The sequence below is a fragment of the Rhynchophorus ferrugineus genome, unplaced genomic scaffold (assembly GCF_030347505.1).
Source record: "Rhynchophorus ferrugineus isolate W39M unplaced genomic scaffold, kcgeb_rfMv2 rfM9, whole genome shotgun sequence".
NCBI lineage: Eukaryota > Metazoa > Arthropoda > Insecta > Coleoptera > Curculionidae > Rhynchophorus > Rhynchophorus ferrugineus.
The window spans coordinates 19,657,845-19,682,404 of NW_027472588.1; the positions used below are offsets into that span (position 1 = coordinate 19,657,845).

The window sequence follows — 24,560 nt, forward strand, 5'->3', positions numbered from 1 at the left end:
AAGAAATGAAACTATTAAAAATACGCTAGTTTAAGTTAATTTTAATTAGATTAGTTATAGTTCAATTAGATTAAAATATATTGAGATAAAATGACATGTAACGGTGCCAAGCACCCACGTCATGGCGCTCCCGACCACTCATCTGAGGCTAGGAGTGACAACTGGCGGTCTTCAATTTTAAAAAAATGTGTACATATATATAAACTGAATCACATAGACTAATACACTAAAAAACTGAGCTAATAAATAACGAAAACAAATGAAATTAGTAAGAGTGCGTAACCAAATCCTCACCAAAAAATTTTTCATCAACAGGTTTCCACAAGGTCCAGAGTGTCACACTTACAACAAGTAATATAAATTAGAGCCCACTATTTGTGCCACTAGTATTAATACTTCTATAATACTTGTATATTTGTATACTATTCATATTGTTACAAGATTAAATTTAGTTAAGGAAGTAGTTAAAATCTGCACCATTTTTTCATTTTCAAGCGTGCATAATCATAATTTATAAAATATTTATAACAATAATTCCTACAACTATATATAAATTTGATAAGGCGAAATGTTTGGAACGACAATGCTATGAATGGAATCAACAGGATGTCCGTAAATTCCTTGACGAATTTATACCTTCAAAGTTTCCAAAGCAACAGGTCTGCAACAAAATTAATCAGCTGAAAATGAAAATAATATGGAAAAATTCGTCATATTTTTTCACAGATGCATCAAAAAGAAGCGTTAAAGCATTCATCATTCCGTAAAACTCAAATTAATCCTACAAGAATTTGAAATTGGTTTTGGAAAACTAAAATATGAAATCCATGGCTAGCAAGTATTCGGCGATTTTAAAATTGTGTGCATGTTGCTAGGACAACAAGCTGGGTATACCAAATATCCCTCTAATGGGATAATGGGTCTATGGGATAGCAAACATTGAGGGAACTACTGGTCTATATTATTTTATTTGCCTACCAACTGCACGCTATTGGTTTTTATCAGGTATTCATGGTGGATGGAATAAAATATTTTGGATTCAAATAAAAATAGATATCTGATAATTTTTATGCTAAAATAAATATCAAACGTTTTTCCATTACCAATAATATGATTTTAAATGGAAATATAGTGAAATTGTTATTATTTGACATTAAATGTGATGTAAATCATGTCCTCTTCATTCAATATGAATGAGAACATTTCATTTCCTGCAATAATGATATGAAAATGCATATAATGTTTTTGTGAAAACTTATTTCTTATTTGTATAATGTCATGACCTTAAATATAACACAATACTATACATTTACTGTACTGACACTTCGGTGTAATATTTCTAAGATACCTCAAAAAATCAACGTACTCTTGATTTTAATGCTACAGTTTTTACACTTAACAAATATGAAAATTTTGCGTTAGCATAATGGAATATCTACTTTATTATATATTTCTGATATATGATTATATGTGATTCATTATATATGATGACCATTATCGACATTATTTTTAGATTTGGCCATGTAATATTTTTATGTTCACTTAAAATTCCTTTAACTGCTTTCTACATTTTCTGATCTTAGAAAAGGACCCAGACCTTACTGACAAAAATAAATAAAAATATCTAAAGGCGCACAACTGACAAATTTCTTTTTTTGTAATGTATGTTAACGAGAATATGAAATGAAATATAGATTAAGTTTAGATACACCTAGCCGCCCAGCCTGCCCTAAATCAACAATTTGTAGTTGGATTGTGTAGTATTTACACCCGTTAAAATTACCTTCGGCGTTTTCCTTGATCATTACTAATATTTTGTCTAGTTGAGGATGGCACCAGTAGCTGGATAAATTTTAAGGAGCACTATGACCTGGGAGGAGCTACCTAGCTAAAATATCCACCTAGCTGCGATCTTGCAATACCTGGATTAAATAATAACTAAGAAATGTCATCAAAACGATAAAACAAACAAGCTGAGACCTAAATTCTAAATGAAAGTATCTCAAGTATAATTGCCTCTAAATTAGATTCGCCTGAGAAGCTTGTTCTGTGACGATGTGACGGATCAGATTAACATTTTGTATAACAGGCTCTTGATTGTGCTAGGTTTACAGATGAGTGGATTTAGAGGGTTTGCTCTATATAGATACCAACTGAACCATCTGTCGGAAAGTAGACCTAAGCTAGTAGCATTTTCAAGTTATCAAAGGGTAGCTTTATCGAAATTAATGCTATGAAAATATCCTCCTGTAGAAAATTATGGCACGAATTTTTTGAGAGTTAATATCTACCGTCCAGAATGGTAACCGCTGAACCGTGTTTTTATATAATTGTGCAGCTTGTCTTGAAAGTGCTTTATGTTGTAAGCGCTTGTGAAGAAAGCGGTGTCATCCACTTAGAGTGCAGCTTAATTATCTTGAAGGACACCTGATTTTATATATTTTCCGACTGAAAGGACATTTTTCGAGTTAGAGATAGAGACATAGTAGTCCTGGTTTTTTACACTCTCTGATCACATAATAATAATCATCTTGCATTGCCAATCTCTAGATCCTAAATTATTTTAATTTATTAATATATCATTACCAATTATTGTCGACTAACTTACAATTTGCTCTCCTGAGGCTTAAAACTAGATATTTAACATAGAGCGAGCTAATGAGCCAAGCCAAAACAATATAAAAATAATAATATAATTATGTGATATATACACTAAATTAAATCACAAACAAAACAAATATGTCTAACTTTTTGCTTGACAACGACTTCAAAGTGATCAATTGGTAGTACTAAAAATAATATTGTAAATAGATAAATAGGTTTAGGTAGGTATTAAGCTAAATTGTTTGTATATAGTAGAATATAAAATACGTGTAGCAGATAGGTTAAATAAAGTTTCTGTTTATTTTTTTTTAGTTATTACACCGATTATTATGTAGATATTTTATTTTAAAACGTGTTTTTTTGTATTAAAAATATAAGCTTTTGTGCTCCTTCCGACAAAGTTTTGCGCAGATTCACCGAAACTAAGATTCACCCCAAGGTACTTAACATTATTACTGTATAGGATAATAGTATTATTATTCATATTTATCCTATATGCCAGTTTATCGAAGGCTCTAAGCAAGTTCCTTCCTCGTTGTGGGCTTTTTCAACAATGTCTGTGATTCTTTGTACCTGGTCATTGTTGAATGTTTGTTTATAACAAGTCCCCAATGATACAAAAATATACTGAAAGATCTGTAAAAATTAAATCATAAAATTAATAGCAGTTATAACAAAATATTTAAAAACACACACGTTCCAAGAAATTATTATTAAATGAAATTTTAAAATAAATTGTAGCCCAACAGTGTTGATAATTTGTACTATTATTTCCTTCATGAACATAAATTTTCATTGACACACTAACGTCACCGATTGCAATAAACTTGCCAGATATGGAGACCTCGACCTCGCACTGAACCCAATTCTTAATCAATTAATTAAGCAAGCACTATAAATGAGTTTCCCATCCTGCATTAGCGATCTCTATAAACGCTAATTAATGGTTAAAAAATACGATAATTTTCCCAAACCGAGATCGATCGGAAACAATTTTTTTTCGATTATTGCCTTTTTATTTTCTTCCTCCATACCTGAGATATTCAAATCGGCGATGATTTAACATTTATAAGCAGTAAAACGAAGGCTAATCTATTTTATCGCGTCTTTTAGATTAAAAACTCAACCATCAACGCGAGTAAATTGGACGTAATTAATAACAAACATCGACGAAATGAGTATTTACGGCACCATTATATTTTTACATGAAGAATTGCAATTACATATAAATCGGATGGTCTAAGTTGATGACGGTGGCCGTTATATCGAAATACACTGCGATCAATCACATTTACCGTACTTTTAACGATGATCATTATTTGAATAGAGACGGATTCTTAATTACTTTAGGAGTTTTACTAAATACTTTTTAATAATTTCGCTTCTTGAGAAATATCGCTATCGACTCGCATTAATGCTAGTTGTTCGAAACATTATTGCATAATATAGAATATAATTTTAAATGATACATATAAAATAATTATGAAATGATTTTACCAACGAGGCTTTATCTGAACTGGACCTACAGTTTAACGTGGGCTCCAAACCTCTCTCTAGGTATCTTACCGACCTACCGACTGGCCAGCCACCAACTCAGGAATCATCCCAGAAGATATCCGGTCTTACCCAACCTGGTTACTGGCGACTGAGACGGTTATTCCTTGTCTAATTTTCCACTGTTGCCTAAAGACATTTACAATTACAATCATAAACATAAAGTACATCAATGTCCCAGCAGCACTCGAACGCGCGACTCTCGCAACAGTACGGGGACAATCCTATCGCCTTGACAACGACACCAACGAGGCCCGTAAATGATACATAATTAATTCATATTGATTCATTATTACAGAAGCAGTATATTGCTTGATACTATTGCTGGTCTTTTTTTTTCAACAATATGTCGTTCGAATTATATAATTACGGACGGTAGACATCTGCACTAACAGTTTCATTTGGTTTTAGTTGCAAATTATACACTACACCTTACTGCACCTGACTATTCCACTTCTGTGTCAATGATGATGGGCTAACCCATGACACTTGGGGTTGTCGAAGTGAATCAACTTTTCATCGCTAGTCAAAATACGCCATAGAAAACTATTTTTGTCTAGCAAGCTGTTGAGGCTTTTAAGTACACCAAATATTTATCTATACAGAAAATATTGATGTACATGTATCATGATCGAAAGACCAATTTACTTTTAACGAGCTATTTAGTTTTACCAAATAATAAACAATGTTCTTAACTGTTTATGGACTTTATTTGCAAATTTTTAATTCTACATATTATGTTATTGACTTATTTTCTATATTAAGAGGCTACTTATTTCTTTAACAAATTTGTTAATACTTTATTAATTTAACTTATTTTTATACATGTCAAAACGTTATACCTAATTATATCGAGAGTACCTGAACTACTTTAAAACCATATAAGAAAGAAATACTTTCCATCGACGTATAAACGACAAATAATAACAGCTTCTTTAAATATAAAAAACACAACACAGCTATGAAACCACTATGCAAAAACAGTTCTAAATGATATTTTCAGTCCATTGATGTGGTGGCATTTTTCCTCATTTCGGATTTTCTCATTTTCCTCATTTTCCTTCTCACATAAATGTCTAGAGATAGTTCACCCAACAACTGCTAAACTCTCTGAAAGTTCTTTAAGAGTTTAGGTTAGGTTTTCATCCAATGTATTTTACTTACTTGTAATTATCTTCAAGAAACTGAGTAACGGCTACGTACATCCCTGTGACCGTTCCTTTAGGAGGAAGGTGTTAAGTAATATGGCCTAGACTGTCTGTTACTGTTTCTTAAACTACCTGAATGGTCGACAAGTGAGACGGAGGTATCTATTTTCTAATAGACAAGAACTGTCAGTGCCGCTTTGAATCACAGTTCAACAAGTCGCCTCTTCTTTCCGTTAAATGATAAAATGTTGTAATTTTCTAACCACATTCACAAATTATAACTCACATACATTCTAATTAAACTAATACCGAGGCACCGACAAAAAAAATTAAAAATAGGTATTTTGATGATTCATGATTAATTTTACTTTAATTGAGATAATTTATAAATGAAATATTTAAAACTATAACCTTATATGATTACAGAATTGTATACTTTAGTATTAATAATTATAAATTCATAAATATTCAGTGCAGAAAACTTAAGAAACCACAGGTTATATTATGGAAATTTGGGGCAAATTGACGAACGAAATCATAATCAATAATTACAGATAATATTACAACTGAAAGCCATCCAGGTGGGGCAACGACTCTACATGTTTTTAACTGACTTCGAAAAAGGAGGAAGTTTTATGTCCTATATATGTATATAAATATTTTAATGTATGTTCCGTTGATTTCTGCAACAACTATGTACCCATTTTCAATTTTCTTTTTATTCCAAGGAGTGTGGTCCGTGGTGGTTCCATTGGAACCAAGTCAGGATCTGATGTGGTGAAGGGGGAGAAATCGAGGGAAATGTTCAAATTTCAAAAGCACGTAAAAAATTCAATTTTTTTTTCTAAAATAATCAGATATTTATGTATAATGTTATTGCTGAGATGATGTAATGGAAAATCGGAAGTGGTTCAGTGTAAAAGTCATTCGGCCTGCTTTTTAAACACTAAATATAGTATATCAAACCTCGTAGAAATATTGTAGACAATGGCTTCTATCCAAAGCCTTTGGCTCCCTATCGGAGGTCGCAGGTTCAGTCCCGACGCGGAAAATAATTTTTTGTTTTTCTGGTTTAGTTAGAACATTTGTCAAATCACCTAGTCTAGGCGCTACCTGTCCCGGGGTCCGCTGACCCCGGGGCCTGAAGCGCTCCTTATTTTCAATCATTTTCTCTTTATCTCTATTTTTCCTCATACTTGCTGCATCTTTACTTGGCCTACTCATTGTAATATTAAATAAAATAACTGCGTAATTTATTTAGTAAATATCTAAAAAGAGAAAAATAAAATATTTTTAACAAAAAAATTCAACCAACTTCGAAAAATAAATAAGGAATTCACTAAAAACTATAAAATAATCAAACTTAGATTTTTAACAAAAAAAAACATATTAAAATGAAATACGTACATAATAATCGTTGTAATAACGAAATAAAAATAAACAAAAATCTTATTTAACCTATCTACAACATGTATTTTATATTCTAATATATACAAACAATTCATCTTAATACCTACCTAAACCTATTTATCTATTTAAAATATTATCTTAACTACAATCAACTGATTACTTTGAAGTCGGTGTAAAGCCCAAACAATAATAATATAATTTTGTGACATATACAAAAAATTAAATTGTTGGTAATTTATCTAAATTAATATAACTGTTTAGGTTCGGTTGGGTTCTTATAATTAAATTACGAACAAAACAAATCTAATTTGTTGGTCGTATTTAGATATTTTTTCAGTAGGGCAGTGCTTTAATATGTGGTGGAACAATATGAACAGTACTACAAATGTAAGGATCTCGTTTACACTAGAATATGAATAGATCAGCAGTGTTGTCTATACAGTCATTCTAACGAGTTTCCACTTCTTTTCTATTAAAATGAAAACATAATAAAAATATAAATGAAAATAAAATAGTTTTCGATCAAAATAAATGTTTAAATATGATTTAAATTAGGGTTTAAACCAAAAAAGTCATCTCTTTGTTAACCTATACAATTTGTGCCTCGTGAACCTAACAAACAAGCTCAGAACACATTTTATTACTTCTGTAACCTAACTCTAACGTTTTTTTTAATATAAAACCCATCAATATATACTCGTACAGAAACATCAATCTTATCACATGTATTAGATAATAAAATTAAATAGCTGTCATTTGTTCCCACATAGACGCATTTATTTCAACGATACCAATTAACCTAATATCCGTATTCGTCAAAATGTTATCGCTTAAATTGATGTTATTTTTCATGGCACCACATCGATATTTCAAATAGATTTCTTTATCTAATTTATTCGTAGTAAATTACGGAAACCCATAGAAAATAACACGTTATTAAAACAATTACATTATTTATGTGAATATAAAAATACATATTAGTTAAATAGGTTATTATCAACAATAATTAGATGAAAATTTATGATCTAATTATATTTGAAACAAAACTTGAGTCATGTTGCGCAGCAATAAAAGCTAACGGTTACTTCCGATGTTGTTCGTGTTAATTTTACAGGTATTATAATGAAGTCGAAAGTTGTCTTGTCCCTTTTTTAATTTCCGAGTGGTTATGTTAATGACCATTATGAAAACGTTACCCCACCATATAGAGATAATTGACAATTCTATTTATGGTAGTAGTATATCAATTATTGGTAACTTTATTCGTAGCCATTTCTGTCTCACTCATGATTCATAGTACCTATTAATACGAGATATTTAAGAAAACAATAACAAATAGAGCAGTTTAGTAGTTAATCAATATGCAATATGCAATACTATTATATAGTCGGTTCAATAAAACAGTGAACTCACATCATCCGAATCCATGTGGTCAAAACATCGCTATGTTGCTGCATCAACTCTGAGCTTTAGTTTATTTTAACTTTACAACAAAATTCTAATCGAAATAAAATAACTACTGTTATCAAATACAATTTACATTATATAGTACTATTATTATATATTTATTTATTATATTTTACTCCCCCAAACAGAGCATGTTAAATATCTTGGTATGCGTTTAGATCGACGCCTAACCTAGAAGAAGCACATACTCTCTAAACGGAAACAACTGGGACTAAAATTATATCAAATGTATTGGCTCATTGGGCGCAAATCCAAGTTATCATTAGATAACAAGGTATTGCTGTATGAGTCTATACTCAAGCCCATTTGGACATATGGAATTCAACTATGGGGTACCGCTAGCAAATCTAATATATCCATCATTTAACGGTTCCAAAATAAGGTGTTTAGTGCCATTGTTGATGCTCCGTACTATATTTCAAATAAAGTGATACAACGCGATATTCGTCTAGAACCGATAACGAGTGTAATTCAACGTGTTTGTGTGAAGTACTTCGAAAGAGTGTCAGTGCATCCCAATGTACTCGCTAATCAGCTAAATATGCGACGTGATAGTGAAGTGCGTAGACTAAAACGTTTAACACCACCTGATCTGATTACTGGACATATGTAGACTTTAGAATAAGCATTAGAATAAGACTAATTAATTAAGATAATATTTTATACAGAAGATTGCTTAATGAAGTGATTTTCTACATGCCATGTATATATAATATAGACAGAAGAAATACTTATTGTCAATAGGGCAGATTGTGGACTCACGAAGAGTAGTACAAAAAAAATTTATTATATTTACATTGACCTCTTTTCCATACCACCTTCCAAGTTAGAGTGTTAAGCGCGTTTTTTTATATACTGGAATCTCCTGGTGGCCCGATCCACCTTATTAACAATTGTATATTCAATTAATATATTTTATTTCCATTAGAGAGCATATTTACCTTTTACATCTAGTTCTTGTTTCCTTCGGTGCATGCTTCCTTATAAAGTAACTTTGATAACACTATAACATATTTCTCCTCAGTTTGTTCTCTTACTACCTAATGCATTTGACTGCAAAACAGTTCCTTACACATTTTAACAAAATTCTATGTATATTCTGACCAGTTACACATATTTATGCACATAAATCGTCCAAGCCGTTAATTTCCAATCTATCTAACATTTGTGAATAAATTTCCATTATTTGTCAATTTCTTTTTCAATGTGTCTGATCGTATTCATCCAAACCGATGGTGTTATTAATCATTCCTGTTTTCAGCATGAAGTACAATATATCTGCAATTAATTATTAATAAATGTTGTAACTAATAAAAGCTAATCAATTGTTATTTATTTCCGATATTTACCTTTTTTCATCAACTTGTCTTAAGACTATTTTTATTATCATCTTGCCATGAGTGTTCAGTGGTTATCTCACAAATAGCAATAATAATAAGTTTTAAAGTTTTTAAAAATTGTATTATTTTAAGAGCAATGTCTGAAAGTTTTATTAGACCACTTCGTGGGTTATCTCTAGACCATTTAAATGCTATATTACCCAACGGTATGTGAAGGGATGCTCTGCATCTCTCAAACAGCCGCATCTATGGATACTTTCCAGACTAATAATATAGCCTATATTGTTTAATATTTCGTGGTTCATGAAAACATTGCCCAAATTCCATGATTAGACAGAACTCAATTAGAAAATTGTAAAACCAGCAAACTGGATGTGAATATGTTCGCTAAAAATTTAAACTAAAATGATTTAGTGCATAATTTTATTATAATGAGTGGGACTTGGAGGTACCACCAGGATTCTGAATCACAATAAGAGCTTAACGAGTGATGCAAACTCGGTTCTTTAGCGTTGAAAAGCGTGGGTGTCTGTTTTTGGGAGTCGAAAGGAATTTTATTAGAGGATTATGCTTATGGACGCCGCTTATGATGCAATAATGACTTTGTTGAATGAATCGACTTTAACAAAAATATATGAATATGAATAGTAGGGTGCATTTAAAAGCTATCGAAATATGAACGAAGATTTGCCTCAGGGATGCCGAAAAAATATCGATATTTTTTCAAGCCGATATTTTTCGATATTTTTAAAAAAAATTAAATATATTTTTTAAACATTATAAAAAAATTAATGTTAATAAGTATAATGGTACTTAATTTTAAAAGTTTAGTATATTTTAATACATATTTGGTATATAATTACCATTAATGTGATTTTTTTAAAAATATCGATATATTTGCCCGATACTTTTTGAGCGATATATCGATATTTTTGGATATTTTTTCAGAAAAAAAAGTGTATCTCCAATATCTTAAATATATTTCTTATAAATTTTTTTCAAATTATTTTTAATAAACCTTTTAAATTGGTACTTTATTTTAACTATTTAGTGCATTTTGGTACTTAATTTTAATCCTTGAATATCACTACTTTTTAAAATATATGGAAAATATCTATATATATTTTTGGCACGATATATCAATATTTTTATTTTTTCTTAAAAATATTAATATATCCTTTGTAAAATATCGATAGTTTTCCTAGTTATTGTAAAAACATTTGGATATTCTTTTCTCCGATATATTTAATATTAATATATTAAAATATCGATATTTTTCTCAGCGGCCGACAACCTTGTATAAGGAACATTTAAAAACGAAAAGGAGAGAACTGAAGTTCCAATAAAAGACAATTTATTAGTTAATTGGTACATAATTAATTATCAGTACATAATAAATTGCTATTATGCATGTATTATGTACAAGTACTAAAATATATATGGACATACGAGATTTAATTATGGGTTTTTTTCGTCAAAAGTAATATAAATACAATACAAATTTTCTAGAACAAAATCCTAAGACCCGACCACAGTAACGACAGCCAGATATTACAGGACTGATAACTTATACCGAGAACTTTAGATACCGACTCACACCAGAAAATGGCAACGAGACATGAGCAGTGACTCGGTGAAATTCATCATCAACATCGATGTATAATAACTCTTGGTTAACACTAGAACAGTACTAAGGCTCAAAAGAATCAAACCATTTGATCTTGTATAGTGTAGTGTAGTGTAGTGAGGTGCTTTTGATAGAAAAACAGCAGTGTTAATACATAAACATTGTTACACCAAAACTACGATAGGGCCGATGGATCCTCCTAGATATATAGCCAGATTTAAGTTATGATAAAGACAAATTGTAGGTTAGTCGGCAACAACTGATAACAATATAATAAATACATTAAAATATACATATCCATATATCAATTTTTAATTTATATACCTATGTCTCTAGTACCTAATGCAACATACAATAAATCCAAGAGAAAGAAAAACGGGCACACATTACACCAGAAATAAACGCGCTACGCTTCATAAACTATATCATTAAACAGTAATTTCAAAATATATCGCTTTCAATTATGTTTGTTTTATTTTTCACGTTTTAATTAAACTTCAAACTTAATTAACCTCGATTTAATTGAAGGTTAGTTATGAAACTAAATAACGGAGTTGAAATGTAGTGGTGGATATCATTTTCAGTCGAGATAATTGGAGAGATATTGATGGTGTTTTTGTACTAGCCAATGTTCATTTAACCATTGGCTTGCACGTCACTGAATTATTCGATATCATTTACCCCCTTGTTCAATAAATAAATGTTGTCGTTCAATAAAATACGATTTCATTATATTCGAAATAATTTGCTAAAAGTTTACAATTATAAATGTTTTGATCTATGTAGGAATAAAAACAAGTTTTTGTTTGGCTTAACCTTTCCGTGACCGAGCGGGTTATTTTAGGTATCCCAGATACGGTTGCTTTTTAATAACTTTCTAAATTCTTTTCTGGTTATTTTTTTTCCTTCGAGATAATCCCGAAATATGTATTAATAACAGGTCAATTACAAAGTCCTCTGCCTACCATAGTAAAACCCATTTTTTTTGGCAAAATTAGTTTTTTTTATTCAACATAACTCCCTTCAAGGGTGATACACTGATTATGGCAACCCTCCAACTTTTCGATACCATTTTTGTAGTACGATTTGTCCTTTGCTTCAAAATACGTCTTAGTTTCGGCGATCACCTCTTCATTCGAAGACAATTTCCTCTCAGCGATCATTATTTTGAGATTTGAGAACAGGAAATAGTCGCTGAGGGACAGATCTGGAGAATACGGTGGATGCGGAAGCAATTCGAAGCCCAATTCATGGATTTTTGACACGGTGCATTTTCTTGGTGAAGCAGCACTCGTTCGTCCTTTAAACGGTCCAATAATGCTATATAATAATCGCTGTTGATGGTCCTTCCTTTTTCAAGGTAGTTAATGAAAATTATTCCAAGCGCATCCCAAAATACAGACGCTATAACCTTGCCAGCCGACTGTTGCGTTTTCCCACGCTTTGGAGCGGGTTCATCGTGTGCAGTCCACTCGAATGACTGTCGATTGGACTTCGGAGTGAAATGATGGAGCCGTGTTTTATCCATTGTCACATATTGACGCAAAAACTCAGGTTCATTGCGCTTGACCATCTTTAAACACTGCTCCGAATCATCAACTCGTTGTTTTTGGAAAAAGTGAGCTCGCGCGGCACCCACTTTGCACAGAGCTTTCTCATACCCAAATATTCATGAATAATATGATGTATACGTTCAGTTGATATTTTTAGAGTGTCTGCTATTTCAATCAATTTCAATTTACGGTCATTCAAAATCATTTTGTGGATTTTTTATATGTTTTCGTCGGTAACAAACCTCTTTTGGGCTTCCACTGCGTTAACCGTCTTCTGTGCTCATTTCACCACGTCTAACCTTAGCATACCTATACTTTATGGTTGATTTTCCTGGTGCAGTATCCGGAAAGTCGGCATCAAGCCAAGTTTTTGCTTCAACTTTATTTTTTCCCTTCAAAAAGCAATATTTTATCAACACGCGAAATTCCTTCTATCCGTTTTTTTTCACAATAATAAAGGTTGCTTCACTCAAAATGTTATTCACAAACTAATAATACGACAGCTGTCAAATTTATACACGCATCTTTTGACAGTTAGGGCTAACTAAAAAATATATGGATTTAATTCTCGTTGCGCCATCTATGTATCAGACCGGGGACTTTTCAAGTGACCTTTTAAGCCCGTTTTTAAACAATTTATTAAATTTGGTTTGAAATTTGCTACGAAAAACTGAATTTAATTACGTGGAATACCTTTGTTTCCCCGCAATGTGTGCAGCGTATCGAAATCCTTCGCGCACAATGCATGTCTCACCGTAAGACATAGAGAATCTTCATCAACTAAAAGATGGACATTTAGGAATTTTATGTAAATTATTAATATGGCTGCTCTCAATGCCTATATCGCATGTACTAAAAATTTCCCCAATTGGAAATGTAATGATCGAAGTAGACTATGAATTTTTTTACAAAACTTGCCAGAAGAACTTACACTCCCAAACATTCTAGCCACGAAACAAAATAGCGAAATAATTTTTCAAAACTGTAGCGACTGCAATAGATTTATTTCTTGCGAACATCAATGGCACTATTCTAGAAATTCCTGCTAGAGAGATTCAACATTTTGTAAATCAAAGATGCTGCTTTTGTGTCAAATCACGCGACAGAAAGACTAAAATATCGTGTAAAAAATCGTACTACATGTAAAAAACCCATTTGCAATGTTCACGGAGACGAAAATAAATTTTATTTTACAATTTTACAAAAAGTCATGCTTAATTAATATAAGTTATCGAAGTGGGGTATCATAATTACCCTACACGGTCTGAAACATCACTATTTGTAGCGTGATAGCGTAACAACTTTATTTCAGTAGTAAAAAGATAATTCGATCTATATAAATTTCAATAGCCTATACTACTTCACAAAACTATTTCAGTCCGACTTTGGTTGCGACGTTTTGGGTAATTTTTGGAACAAACCAATATGAACCTCTACGTTTTTGATATGTTATTTGTTGGTTTGATTTGGGTTAACTGAATGAGGGAATGAGTTCCCCAAAGGGGAACAGCCTTATATAATCTCCACGGAAAAATCCTACCGACTGAGCCGGATATGTATAGAGATAAAAACATACTTATATTACTGAAATAATTTTATTTGAAGAATAAAAAGTCAAGAAAGAATAACCGTTTTTAATTGTTTAACCACAATATATAAAATAAAAAAATCAAATTTAAGGTAATGGTATCACAACATTATTTCATTTACAAGGAAACATTTGAATGTCTGTTTTAATGTGTTAATTCAGTTATTAACAAGTACGATAATGATTATGCACAAATCTCTCTAAAATTCAGACTTTCACCCAAGATATTGCACATGCTTAATGAGATACATTGTCTATTAAATGTATCTCCTGTATTTTTGGTATGAATAGTTGTAATATTTTTAGATATCCTTCACTGAATCGTCTTCAAAACTTTAAAGCGGTTTATTAAATCGCATATAACCAATACTATATTTATGTTTAATTTGGTTTGTCATTTTATTACGAATGGAAACATCACTGCTTAAAAATTATGCAGGTTTATTTGGAAAATCAAGGTTCAGTTTGAGAAAAGTATCATACACTCAAAATATCATCAATTTTATAGTAGATGCTGAAATCTTATTTTGATATATTTATAGCATTAAATATAACAGAACAGCAATACAATTAATATTATTAAATATTAATATTAATAATTAACACAGCATTAATATTAATATTATAAATTATTATATTAATTATATTAATAATTAATATTATTAACTATATAATGTATAATTATAATGATATTATAACTAATGGAAAAAAATGTGGTTGCTTAATATAAAATTTGGTACTTGATTGATGAAGTGTTTGATTGCTAGGTATATTGCACGACAAAACTTCAGCACGCTATATATTTTTCATTTCAATTATTAATAAAAATATATTTTAGCTCTTCGATTGTACGATTGATATAAACTTTACAAAGATAAAACTATTGCTTACTTACAGATTTTTCATACGAAATCTATAAGCAAACAATAGCTTGTCCATCGAACAACGCGACAAAACTACAGCACAGATAGGTAAAACAGAAACAACAATTTTATTTCGATTTCATTAATGAATCAGTCCCTTAGGCAGCGTTTTATATAGGTTTTTAACATAATCTCGATCAAACTTTTAACACTCATCTTAGATAACTTTTTATAGTTGTGCAGCATTGTTAAATTGTTTAGCATCTGAATACATCGCATATGCTAAGCTTACCAACAATTTGTGTTCCATATTTGGCTAACTATTCTTTATACTATTAATTATTCTAAAAATATATTATATTTCTATTTTTCATTCGAAAACTAAAGCTGTCCAACACAACACTTCCTTCACCGAACTGTCTGATTTTTTCTTATATCATGATAGTAATACCTACAAGTATTGATATAGCGCGAAGATTGATGTCAAGTGGTCCTAGGATATAAAATGTCAGCACGACTACGTCTCTCTTTTCTCTTTTTTTTCCATCCCTTATTCATAACCGAAACATCTACAACCTTGCCCTGATCCCCTCTATCCTTCCATCGACTAAGTCAACATTTAATATCATAAGAGTGACTTAATTGCTTTTTAAAAATGCATTTAGTTAAATATTACTTAAGTTCCAATCGACATAATATTAATAATTTAAAAATGATGAACATTATAACAAAGGTATTATAAGTGAGATTATTTTCGAAATTGTAACACTTTACATTGACTTATAACATTTAAATATGGAATATTAAATGAAGTAACATATATTTATACATTAAAATAGTGTAAATATTAAAAAAAAACGATGTTTAAATTATTCTTCGACTGTGACATGTATATTAAAGAAATATATCAATATCATAAGTTTTACAGTTGTACGATTTAATATATTTACCAAATTACTATTAATAATCAAATTATGTAATTAGTTTAAATTAGTTATTTCCATATTTTCATTAGTTCATTTATATATATATTCCTTATCTAAAATATACATTGTAACATTGCAATATTTTTGATACTGTATATTTATACTTTACTTCTGCTTGCTTGATTTGGGCGTATTTCGTTTTATTGGCGTTTACTTATTTGTAGCGCAAATTATACAAAAATGTTAGACTTAATTATTCTTCCTCCATGTAAGCCTTCACCCTGCTAAATTTCACACCAGTCGGTGCTCTGTTTTTCCACAAAAAGGAAGGCAAAATTTTCGCTAAGCCGATTAATATATAGATTAAAATTGAACAACCTAATCGAAATTTAAATCAGTTAAATTTAACCGTTAAACCAATGTCTTTAATCTTATGTCTAATATCTACCCAAGATGGTTTCCAATTGGTTGGGAAGACTTTACTAACCAATTCCTTCTTCCGCTTTATTCCCTTTTATTTATTATTAATAGTGAAAATTCTGAAAATATTATAATACATAATTTCTAAATACAGTCAAATAGATTAGTAATTATATTTCTAGATAACCAAAAAGAATTACAATAGTATAACATTAAAATAGTTAGCAAATATCACTTAACTAATCCAATTTTAACACATTATTTTTTCTTTTTCAGGAAAGACATCACCGCCAAAGGAACATATTTAATGAGACGTATTTATCTCCAAACCACGCAGCCACGAGAAACTTCCATCGCCAGTTCGAGGATATCAACGGCCCTACGATGGGTTACCGTAACAGGACGACGAAAACATTAGATTACGCTTATACGGAGTGGACCAAGTGGACCAGGTGCATTGACTGCATGCAGAGGCGGATGAAAACCTGCATCAGCCCGAGCTGTCGCAATTCGCGCATGTACGAGGAACGGGAATGTCCGAAGAAACGCTGCCGGCGGAAAATCAAGAAGAAAATTGACTTCCACGTGGTGCACGTGAATGCGGTAATTGTCTTAATTGCCCGGATGAGGAAAACGCGTGAAAAGGAAGCACGTATTCTGATTGTTTTAGAGCAGAAGTTACTTGATAAAGCAAGCGCCGTCGGACATTTGGACCAAGTGGAGTAAGTGGATCGACTGTTCGCCGGAATGCCGGACGTATCGGGTGAGAAAATGCAAGAAACCGGGACGTTGTAAAAAGTATATACAGAGAGAGACCGCATATTGTTATCGAGAAAGGACCAGTTGCGAGCTCTGGGTGCTGCATTTGCTGGAATCGAAACAAAGAAATCAAGAATTAGGTATTACATTATTGGACTTATTTAGACAACATGGGACAAAAGTCCCGCTACCATTTTGATTTTTTGATGATTGAACTTTGCCCAAAGAAAAGATAAGTAGGTTTGGTTTTCACAAAAAGTTTATTTGGTCTTTACAGTTTTTCGTTATAATAGAAAAATGTTATCGGCCAAATGGTAACCGCGATTCGCTATGCAAATTTCGGCTCAATTTAAGGCATTTTTCCTGATATCCTGCAACATCTGAGGACAAATTTCTTCAATTTCGTGACGAATATTGTCTTTAAAATGTTGAATCGTTCACATATACTTTTGATTTTAAAAAACCCTATAAGACAAAGTCTGGTGCTGTTAAATCCGGAGATCGGGCTGATGTGTACAAGGAAATTTCGAATCATGTCTTGCAATAACAGTAACTGCAACACCTTGGTCATTTTCAAACAAATAGGGACCAATGATGTTTCAAGCATAAATACTACACCATACAGTTGTTTTTAATGAATGCAATGATGTTTCATGAATTAGTTGAGGATTCTAAATCTCCATGGGCTTCATCGCTTATTTTAAATTTACACGAAAAATCTTCAATGCCACCAGACAGCCTTAGGATTGCATTACTGTACTCAACTCGTTGATCAGGATCCCTCGGTAGCAATTTTTGGACTAATTGAATTTTGTACGGGAATATTTTCAAAATTCGCCTTAAATTGCATGCAGAAATATGTAACTGGGAACAACGTCTCCGAATTAATGTTTCTGGAGACTGCAACACTATCGCGCACCAGAGCCACATTTTCAGCGTTACGAGACGACCATTGTCTTCCAGAATGAGGCCTGCCTGTTGTCGTACGTTTGTGAGGCACTGGACGATTAGAATATTTTGACGCAATTTCCGCCGAGCGGCAATAATGGAACGATTATTGTCAATAAATATATAATAAAATTTGGTCGTCTACACAACACAATGGTTAAAGCGAAATTGAACTAAACGTCACATAACCAAGACAATTCTTTTTCAACTAACATATCTGACAACATGGTGATTGTTAAGAGTTTTTTTATGGAAATGGTTTTTAGTGGTTTGTAAATTTATATTTAGGGTATAGAGTACCCTTTTGGGACATATTTTACCACTATCGTACACAAACTTTAATTATTTCACTTAATACTTCCCAGGCTTGATGAATATTAACTGGGAACATTTGTAAATTCATTGATGGGATAAGGTTCTTAGAAAATATAATAAGGTTGGATTGTATATTCGCCACGTTACGATGTAGTAAGAGAGCATACGATGCTTTATACTTTACGAAATATTCACATTCAAGAGATGGAGTTGAGAATTTCTAATAAAGCCCTGCCCCAACAGGATAAGTAGAAATCCTGTTTTGGGACTGAGGTACTTTTTACATATAACATTCATCATGTTAAACACTTTTGATAAAAAGTATTTTTATTACTGGGAAATTTAAATAAGACATACTAGATTGTGTTGGCTTAACCCACTGGAACCTACCTTTTATATATATATATATATATATATATATATATATATATATATATATATATATATATATATAATACACCATTTTAAATATAATTCTTGGTGATCTTTTTTGTACCTTTCAGATGGCAGAAATTATCTGTACAGCTACAACAGCAACCAATATATTACGAGGGAACCTAAAGCACCAAGTCCCAAATGCGGAATAACTTTTAGTAAGCCGCAAATGCTAAAAATCATTGGTGGTAACGAAGCTCCAAAATACAAATGGCCTTGGCACGTGGCCATTATGAACGAATTTGGCGTAAGTGTTTATTTACCATTATAATAACATGTTATTATATAAAATAAAAGTAGAAATCAAATAGCGAACCACCGTGTTAAAACAGAAACACAAACTCTACAGCAAGCCTACATAATTAATCACATTATCAGGGATTATTAAAATTAATTACTTCGGCTCGTGCTTAATAATTTCAATTGAATTGATTTTGATTTACGAATATGTTTACTGTGCGCTGCCAAAAAATGCTGACAGTGGGATGATGTGCGTTGTACTTTACAGGTATTATTCCAGTTTTATGTCGTCAAATGATGGAATGCACTATATTAAGACATGCTAAATATGTCGCGATACTAAATATAATAACTGGCATCACAATGTTATATATTGTGTCAATAATGCATTTATTACTTCGAGTTAATACATTAAAACGACAAAATAGAGAACAGGTTAGCTAAAATGTATTCCGACATATGTACCAATATCAATTTGAAATAACTAACGACAATAGAGCGCCATCTAGTATAATAATAATTAACTTATTTCAATTTAGAATAACTGTGAAACTTTCTAATATTTACAAAATATACTATATAATTTTTAAAAAAATTAGTTGAAGAAATGTAATTTAGGTCTTCTTCTTTTAGTAACAAATTTACTTACATTGGCAATGGCGCAGCGGTCTAAACTCTATCGTAATCCATTAGTCAATAATGTGTATCTTGTAAAATACTAATAATCATTGTCTATATTTTTTTGAGTTTGATCTATATGTCAAATACATTAAACATTTAAAATTAAGTACCCGTCATAACAAATTATAAAATGGTTTCTTAAGATGTTCATGTGGTTTGGTTTGCTTCAATTTTCTGATTTCTTGCGTGTTTTCTAAAAGCTATATTGCTTCCACGTTGCTATGATTTAGTAAGCTTATTTCATGTATAAGGCGAAATATTGGATCACTTCGTAAATCAATTTTTCAGATCATCGTGTAGTTCTTCTGGTTATGTAGCAATAAGCATTGGTAATTAATCGAAGAGCTTTGTTTTAGCATCGTTAGATTACTAGTTATGTATTTTCCAGTCTCCAGTCCATTTGTGGATCTAGTCCAATATTTAATTTATTTATATAAAATTTAAGGACAATAGTTGAAAAGACATGGCATAATCGTTTGTCCGTTTTATCTTTTTAACATTATTAATGGATCAACATGTAGTTGATGTATTTACTACGTGCTTCATTTACAAGACGTGCGATAAACTAATTTGAAATTCGTTCTAAAAATTGACAGAAAAATACTACATAACCATTTACTCTAATATAATACTAAACTGTACCACCATAATAATTTCGATCACTATCATGATTTCAGCAAGAAAACTTGTTCTCTGCTACTCTTCTATGTACCCCAGGTATATAAAACCCCAGGTATAAAATAAATCAAAGTTCAAAGTTAATCAACTGCTTGTTTTCAAAGTATGTTAATTCTGTGATGAAATTAATTTGTTATTGCTACTAAAGATGTTACATAGCGATAAGCATTGGTAATCAATCGAAGAACCTTGTTTTGACAACGCTGTATGACTAGTTGATTTGAATTTTTAGTGCAACCCCATATTAGCACCCCATAGATCCAAATTGGCTTTATAATTGTATTATAACCTCTTTGACTTTAGATCAAGTTGAGAGGATCTTCCGACTAACCAGTATAGTTGTTTTATTTTGGTTCTAATGTGTTTTTCTTTTTGTCTAACGTGATGTTTCCAATTTAATCTACCGTCAAGATGGAAACCAAGGTATTTAGCTGATTCTGCTTGAGGAATGAGGCATGCGTTGAGTGATATAATTAAGTTTTTATTATTTCGCCTCAATGCAAAATTAACGTGGACAGATTTGGAGCTATTCCAATCTTTCGTCCATTTGTAGATTTTATTGACTGTCACTTGCACTTTTTCTATTGCCCTAAACAGAGATATATCTTTTGCCATAATAATTGTGTCGTCAGCAAAGGTTCCAAGAAGTGCTTCTTTTGTTGTTGGCATGTCAACAGTGTAGAGCAGATACAGGAGAGGTCCTAAGACGCTACCTTGTGGAACTCCAGCCGAGATATTTTTAAATGTCGAGAACGCCATTTTGTGCGATACTCTAAATTTTCTTCCGATTAAATATGACTCCAGCAATTGACAATAGTTACGCGGTAACAATTTGCTCATCTTATAGATTAATCCCAAATGCCATACCCGATCAAAAGCTTTTGAGACATCCAGGAAGATTGCAGGGCAGTATTTCTTTTCCTCAAACGCTCTTTCAATAGCCGCAGTTACTCTGTGCACTTGATCGATTGTTGAATGGCGATTTCGAAAACCAAGCTGGAAATCTGGTATTATTATCAAATGTTTAACACGTTTAAATAGCATTCTCTCAAATAGTTTTGATATTGCACGTAGTAGTGAAATAGGCCTGTAAGATTTGACTTGTTCTGCAGGTTTGTCAGATACATACTATAATATATTTATAGATAATACAACGGAACTGAAACAAAACCTCAAAATTAAAGATGTACGATAACCATAAATACAAAATAAAAATTAAACATATACCTAATCATAGAAAACAACCAATCCATGAAATAATTAAAAATTATCACACAATAACTACTAGAGCTTCTTTAAAAAATATAAATGCTTTATTTATTTATTATTGAACGAAAATATTTTTAATCGCTATTCAAAAATATAATATATATGTTCAGATTTTCTCCCGTGAGGAGATTTCTTTGATTTTTAATAATTTGGTCAGATTTTGAAAAAACCTATTCCGAGGGGAGAGATGTTGCAGGTATAGCAGAATATTTTAAATGTTAGTGATATAAATAAAGTAATATCATTTCATAAACATGACAAAAATCTAATGGGTTTTCTAAACGCCCAATATAAGTGGCATTCCAAAATACTGCTTAATTTATAAAGTTGTTGTAGTACTTTGTGTAATTGTTTATTTCATTCTAGCTAATTTTTTATCAAAATGTCTTGTTTCTGAGATTTCGAGTTGTAGTACTGTTGAAGTTAGAACTAAATATATTTCTTTTGTAATAATTTCTTGTATCCCCTCAGGATTATTTATAATACCAAACACTGATCGATCTTTAAATCGAGGATTGCAGATAGCAGAAGTTTAGGATTCCTTTCAAAATATTCTCAAATCATAGAACGTTTAGGTGAATACCTCATTCTACTGAAAATTTTTAAAATAATAAAAATAGATTGTAAAAAAGATATATCTGCCTTACCTGCTGAAAATAAATCTTAACTAAAAAATGTCCCGACCATCATTATTTTCTTGTATATTCTAATAGCCAAGAAAATAAATTGCTAAATACTAAATAGAAGTTTTCCTATCAGAAAATGTATTTATTAAAAATATTTAGTATAAATATTGAATATAGTATATCACCTCTTGACGAAACTTAACTGCTGCTGTAAAAATTTCTTCAGATTTTCACGAATCGATTCAATTTCTGGAACCTTGATAATTTAAATTTTGTCATCAAGATTTTAGGAAAGAAGTTTTAGTAAAGAGCAAAACCGAAACCAAAAAGTCAGTAAAAAATATTACTTATTATAATATTACTATGAAAACAGTTAAAAGTATTTTACTATTTATCATTCACAATTTTAATCTTTTTACGCTATTACATTAACATTCTTGAAATATATAGTTCCAAACTGCTGCTATATTAATATACAATATATTGTTATTTACAAGCAAACTACCAAAAATATAATAAAACTATATATATTACATATAAATCTATATAAGTCTAAGTTCGGCATATTTTTGTCAAGGTCGCGGTTAGAACAACAGCCAGAACATTAAAAATCAGTCAAAGCAAATATATCGACTAAAACAGTCGATAGTAAAAAGTAGTCAATTACTAAATAGTCAATAGTCAACTTCAGTCGAAAGTTCTCAACACTATAAATATATATATATATATATATATATATATATATATATATATATATATATATATATATATATATATATATATATATATATATATGGGCTTCAGCCTACTCAATCTGCTAGTAAATCCACCACTGCCCCAAATTTATATATTCAACATAATGTGCAGAATTATTATTGCTATTAATTATCATTTCCTATTATAAACAATACTTGCTGAACTTGCTAAAAAGCTTTTATAATTATTATATTTATAATATTATATATTTAATGAATTATTACATTAAGGAATAACGAAGTCACCTAAAGTACCAAGACGCATTAGTAGAGAAAAAACAAAAGGTCGAAAACTCAAAACTCTATAGTATCTGTTGATATCGCCTTCAACCATATTTTTTGAATATAATTAAACCTTTAACTGATCTTATCACATCCAAATTAGAAGTAAAGGTATGCTTTAAATTATTCCAATTAAATTCGAATTAAACATCCTACTTTTGGTATACATATTTGGCTCTATTACATTAACCTAATTTCAAGGTATTAAACAAACGATTTTCCAACTATGCACACATTAAATTTATTGCGCCTTCTCTCTATCATTTATCGATGAATGACCGATAAATCCAATAATCTTTGCCTAAATCAAATTATCCTTTAATTGAGTGGAACCCATAAAATTAATAGAAAACCTTAAGCTAGGAGAGGCACGAGCTATTTACGCTTATTCAATAGAAAGAATAAACGGGAATAGATACGACTGGGGCGTTTTTCTAATCGCAGCCAGCGGTGGAACCTTTTGCCGTAAATTGTTAATGGGGAAATAAAAAAAATGTAGACCGTAAATTGTTGTGATTAATGTGGCGTAAAGCGCTCAGCGGGACCTCCGAGAAGAAATGCAAAATTGACACTGTAAAAATCATTCTCCCGGTTATATTTCATTTGTTCAAGAAAACAAAAAAAAATTAGAAATAAGAAATATAACTTTTTAGTTTGCTGTTGACTCTAAAAGCAACAAATTACAGCCTGCAGGCTCAAGTCATTGTTCTCAGATAGTGACAAGTATTAGTTTTGCTGGTACCTCGATAGATCTAACTGGTCCATTTTACTTTCTTCAAATAAAATTGTTTAACTAAAATATATCGGGGATGAAGACGAAGTTCTTAGGGCATTTTTGCATTTGTACTTAGCCAAATTAGCAATAGGTCACTGTTCAGGCGTGGAACATATTTATACTGCGCTATTTGTTTGCATTTATACCGACGACATTCACCGAGCGAAAGTAGCAATGATTTTCAATATATGATTCTTCAATTCTCTGCATAATGTTGAAAGAGAAAATGAAAAATATACAATTTCATCGCCACTTGTTCATTGTTCTGCAGCCATTAGAAAACTTTCCATACCCATA

General features: G+C 31.0%; 1 protein-coding gene across 4 annotated transcripts in view; it reads left to right on the top strand.

The window, feature by feature from the left end:
- Positions 1 to 24,560, top strand: part of LOC143202327 (coagulation factor X) — a 166,319-nt gene that overhangs the window by 127,811 nt on the left and 13,948 nt on the right. For all 4 annotated transcript variants that reach the window (XM_076413784.1, XM_076413787.1, XM_076413788.1 and 1 more), the window contains exons 2-4: positions 16,777 to 17,103; positions 17,171 to 17,399; positions 19,026 to 19,204. In XM_076413784.1, the coding sequence (XP_076269899.1) occupies positions 16,777 to 17,103; positions 17,171 to 17,399; positions 19,026 to 19,204 (735 nt within the window). The remainder of the gene's footprint in view (positions 1 to 16,776; positions 17,104 to 17,170; positions 17,400 to 19,025; positions 19,205 to 24,560) is intronic.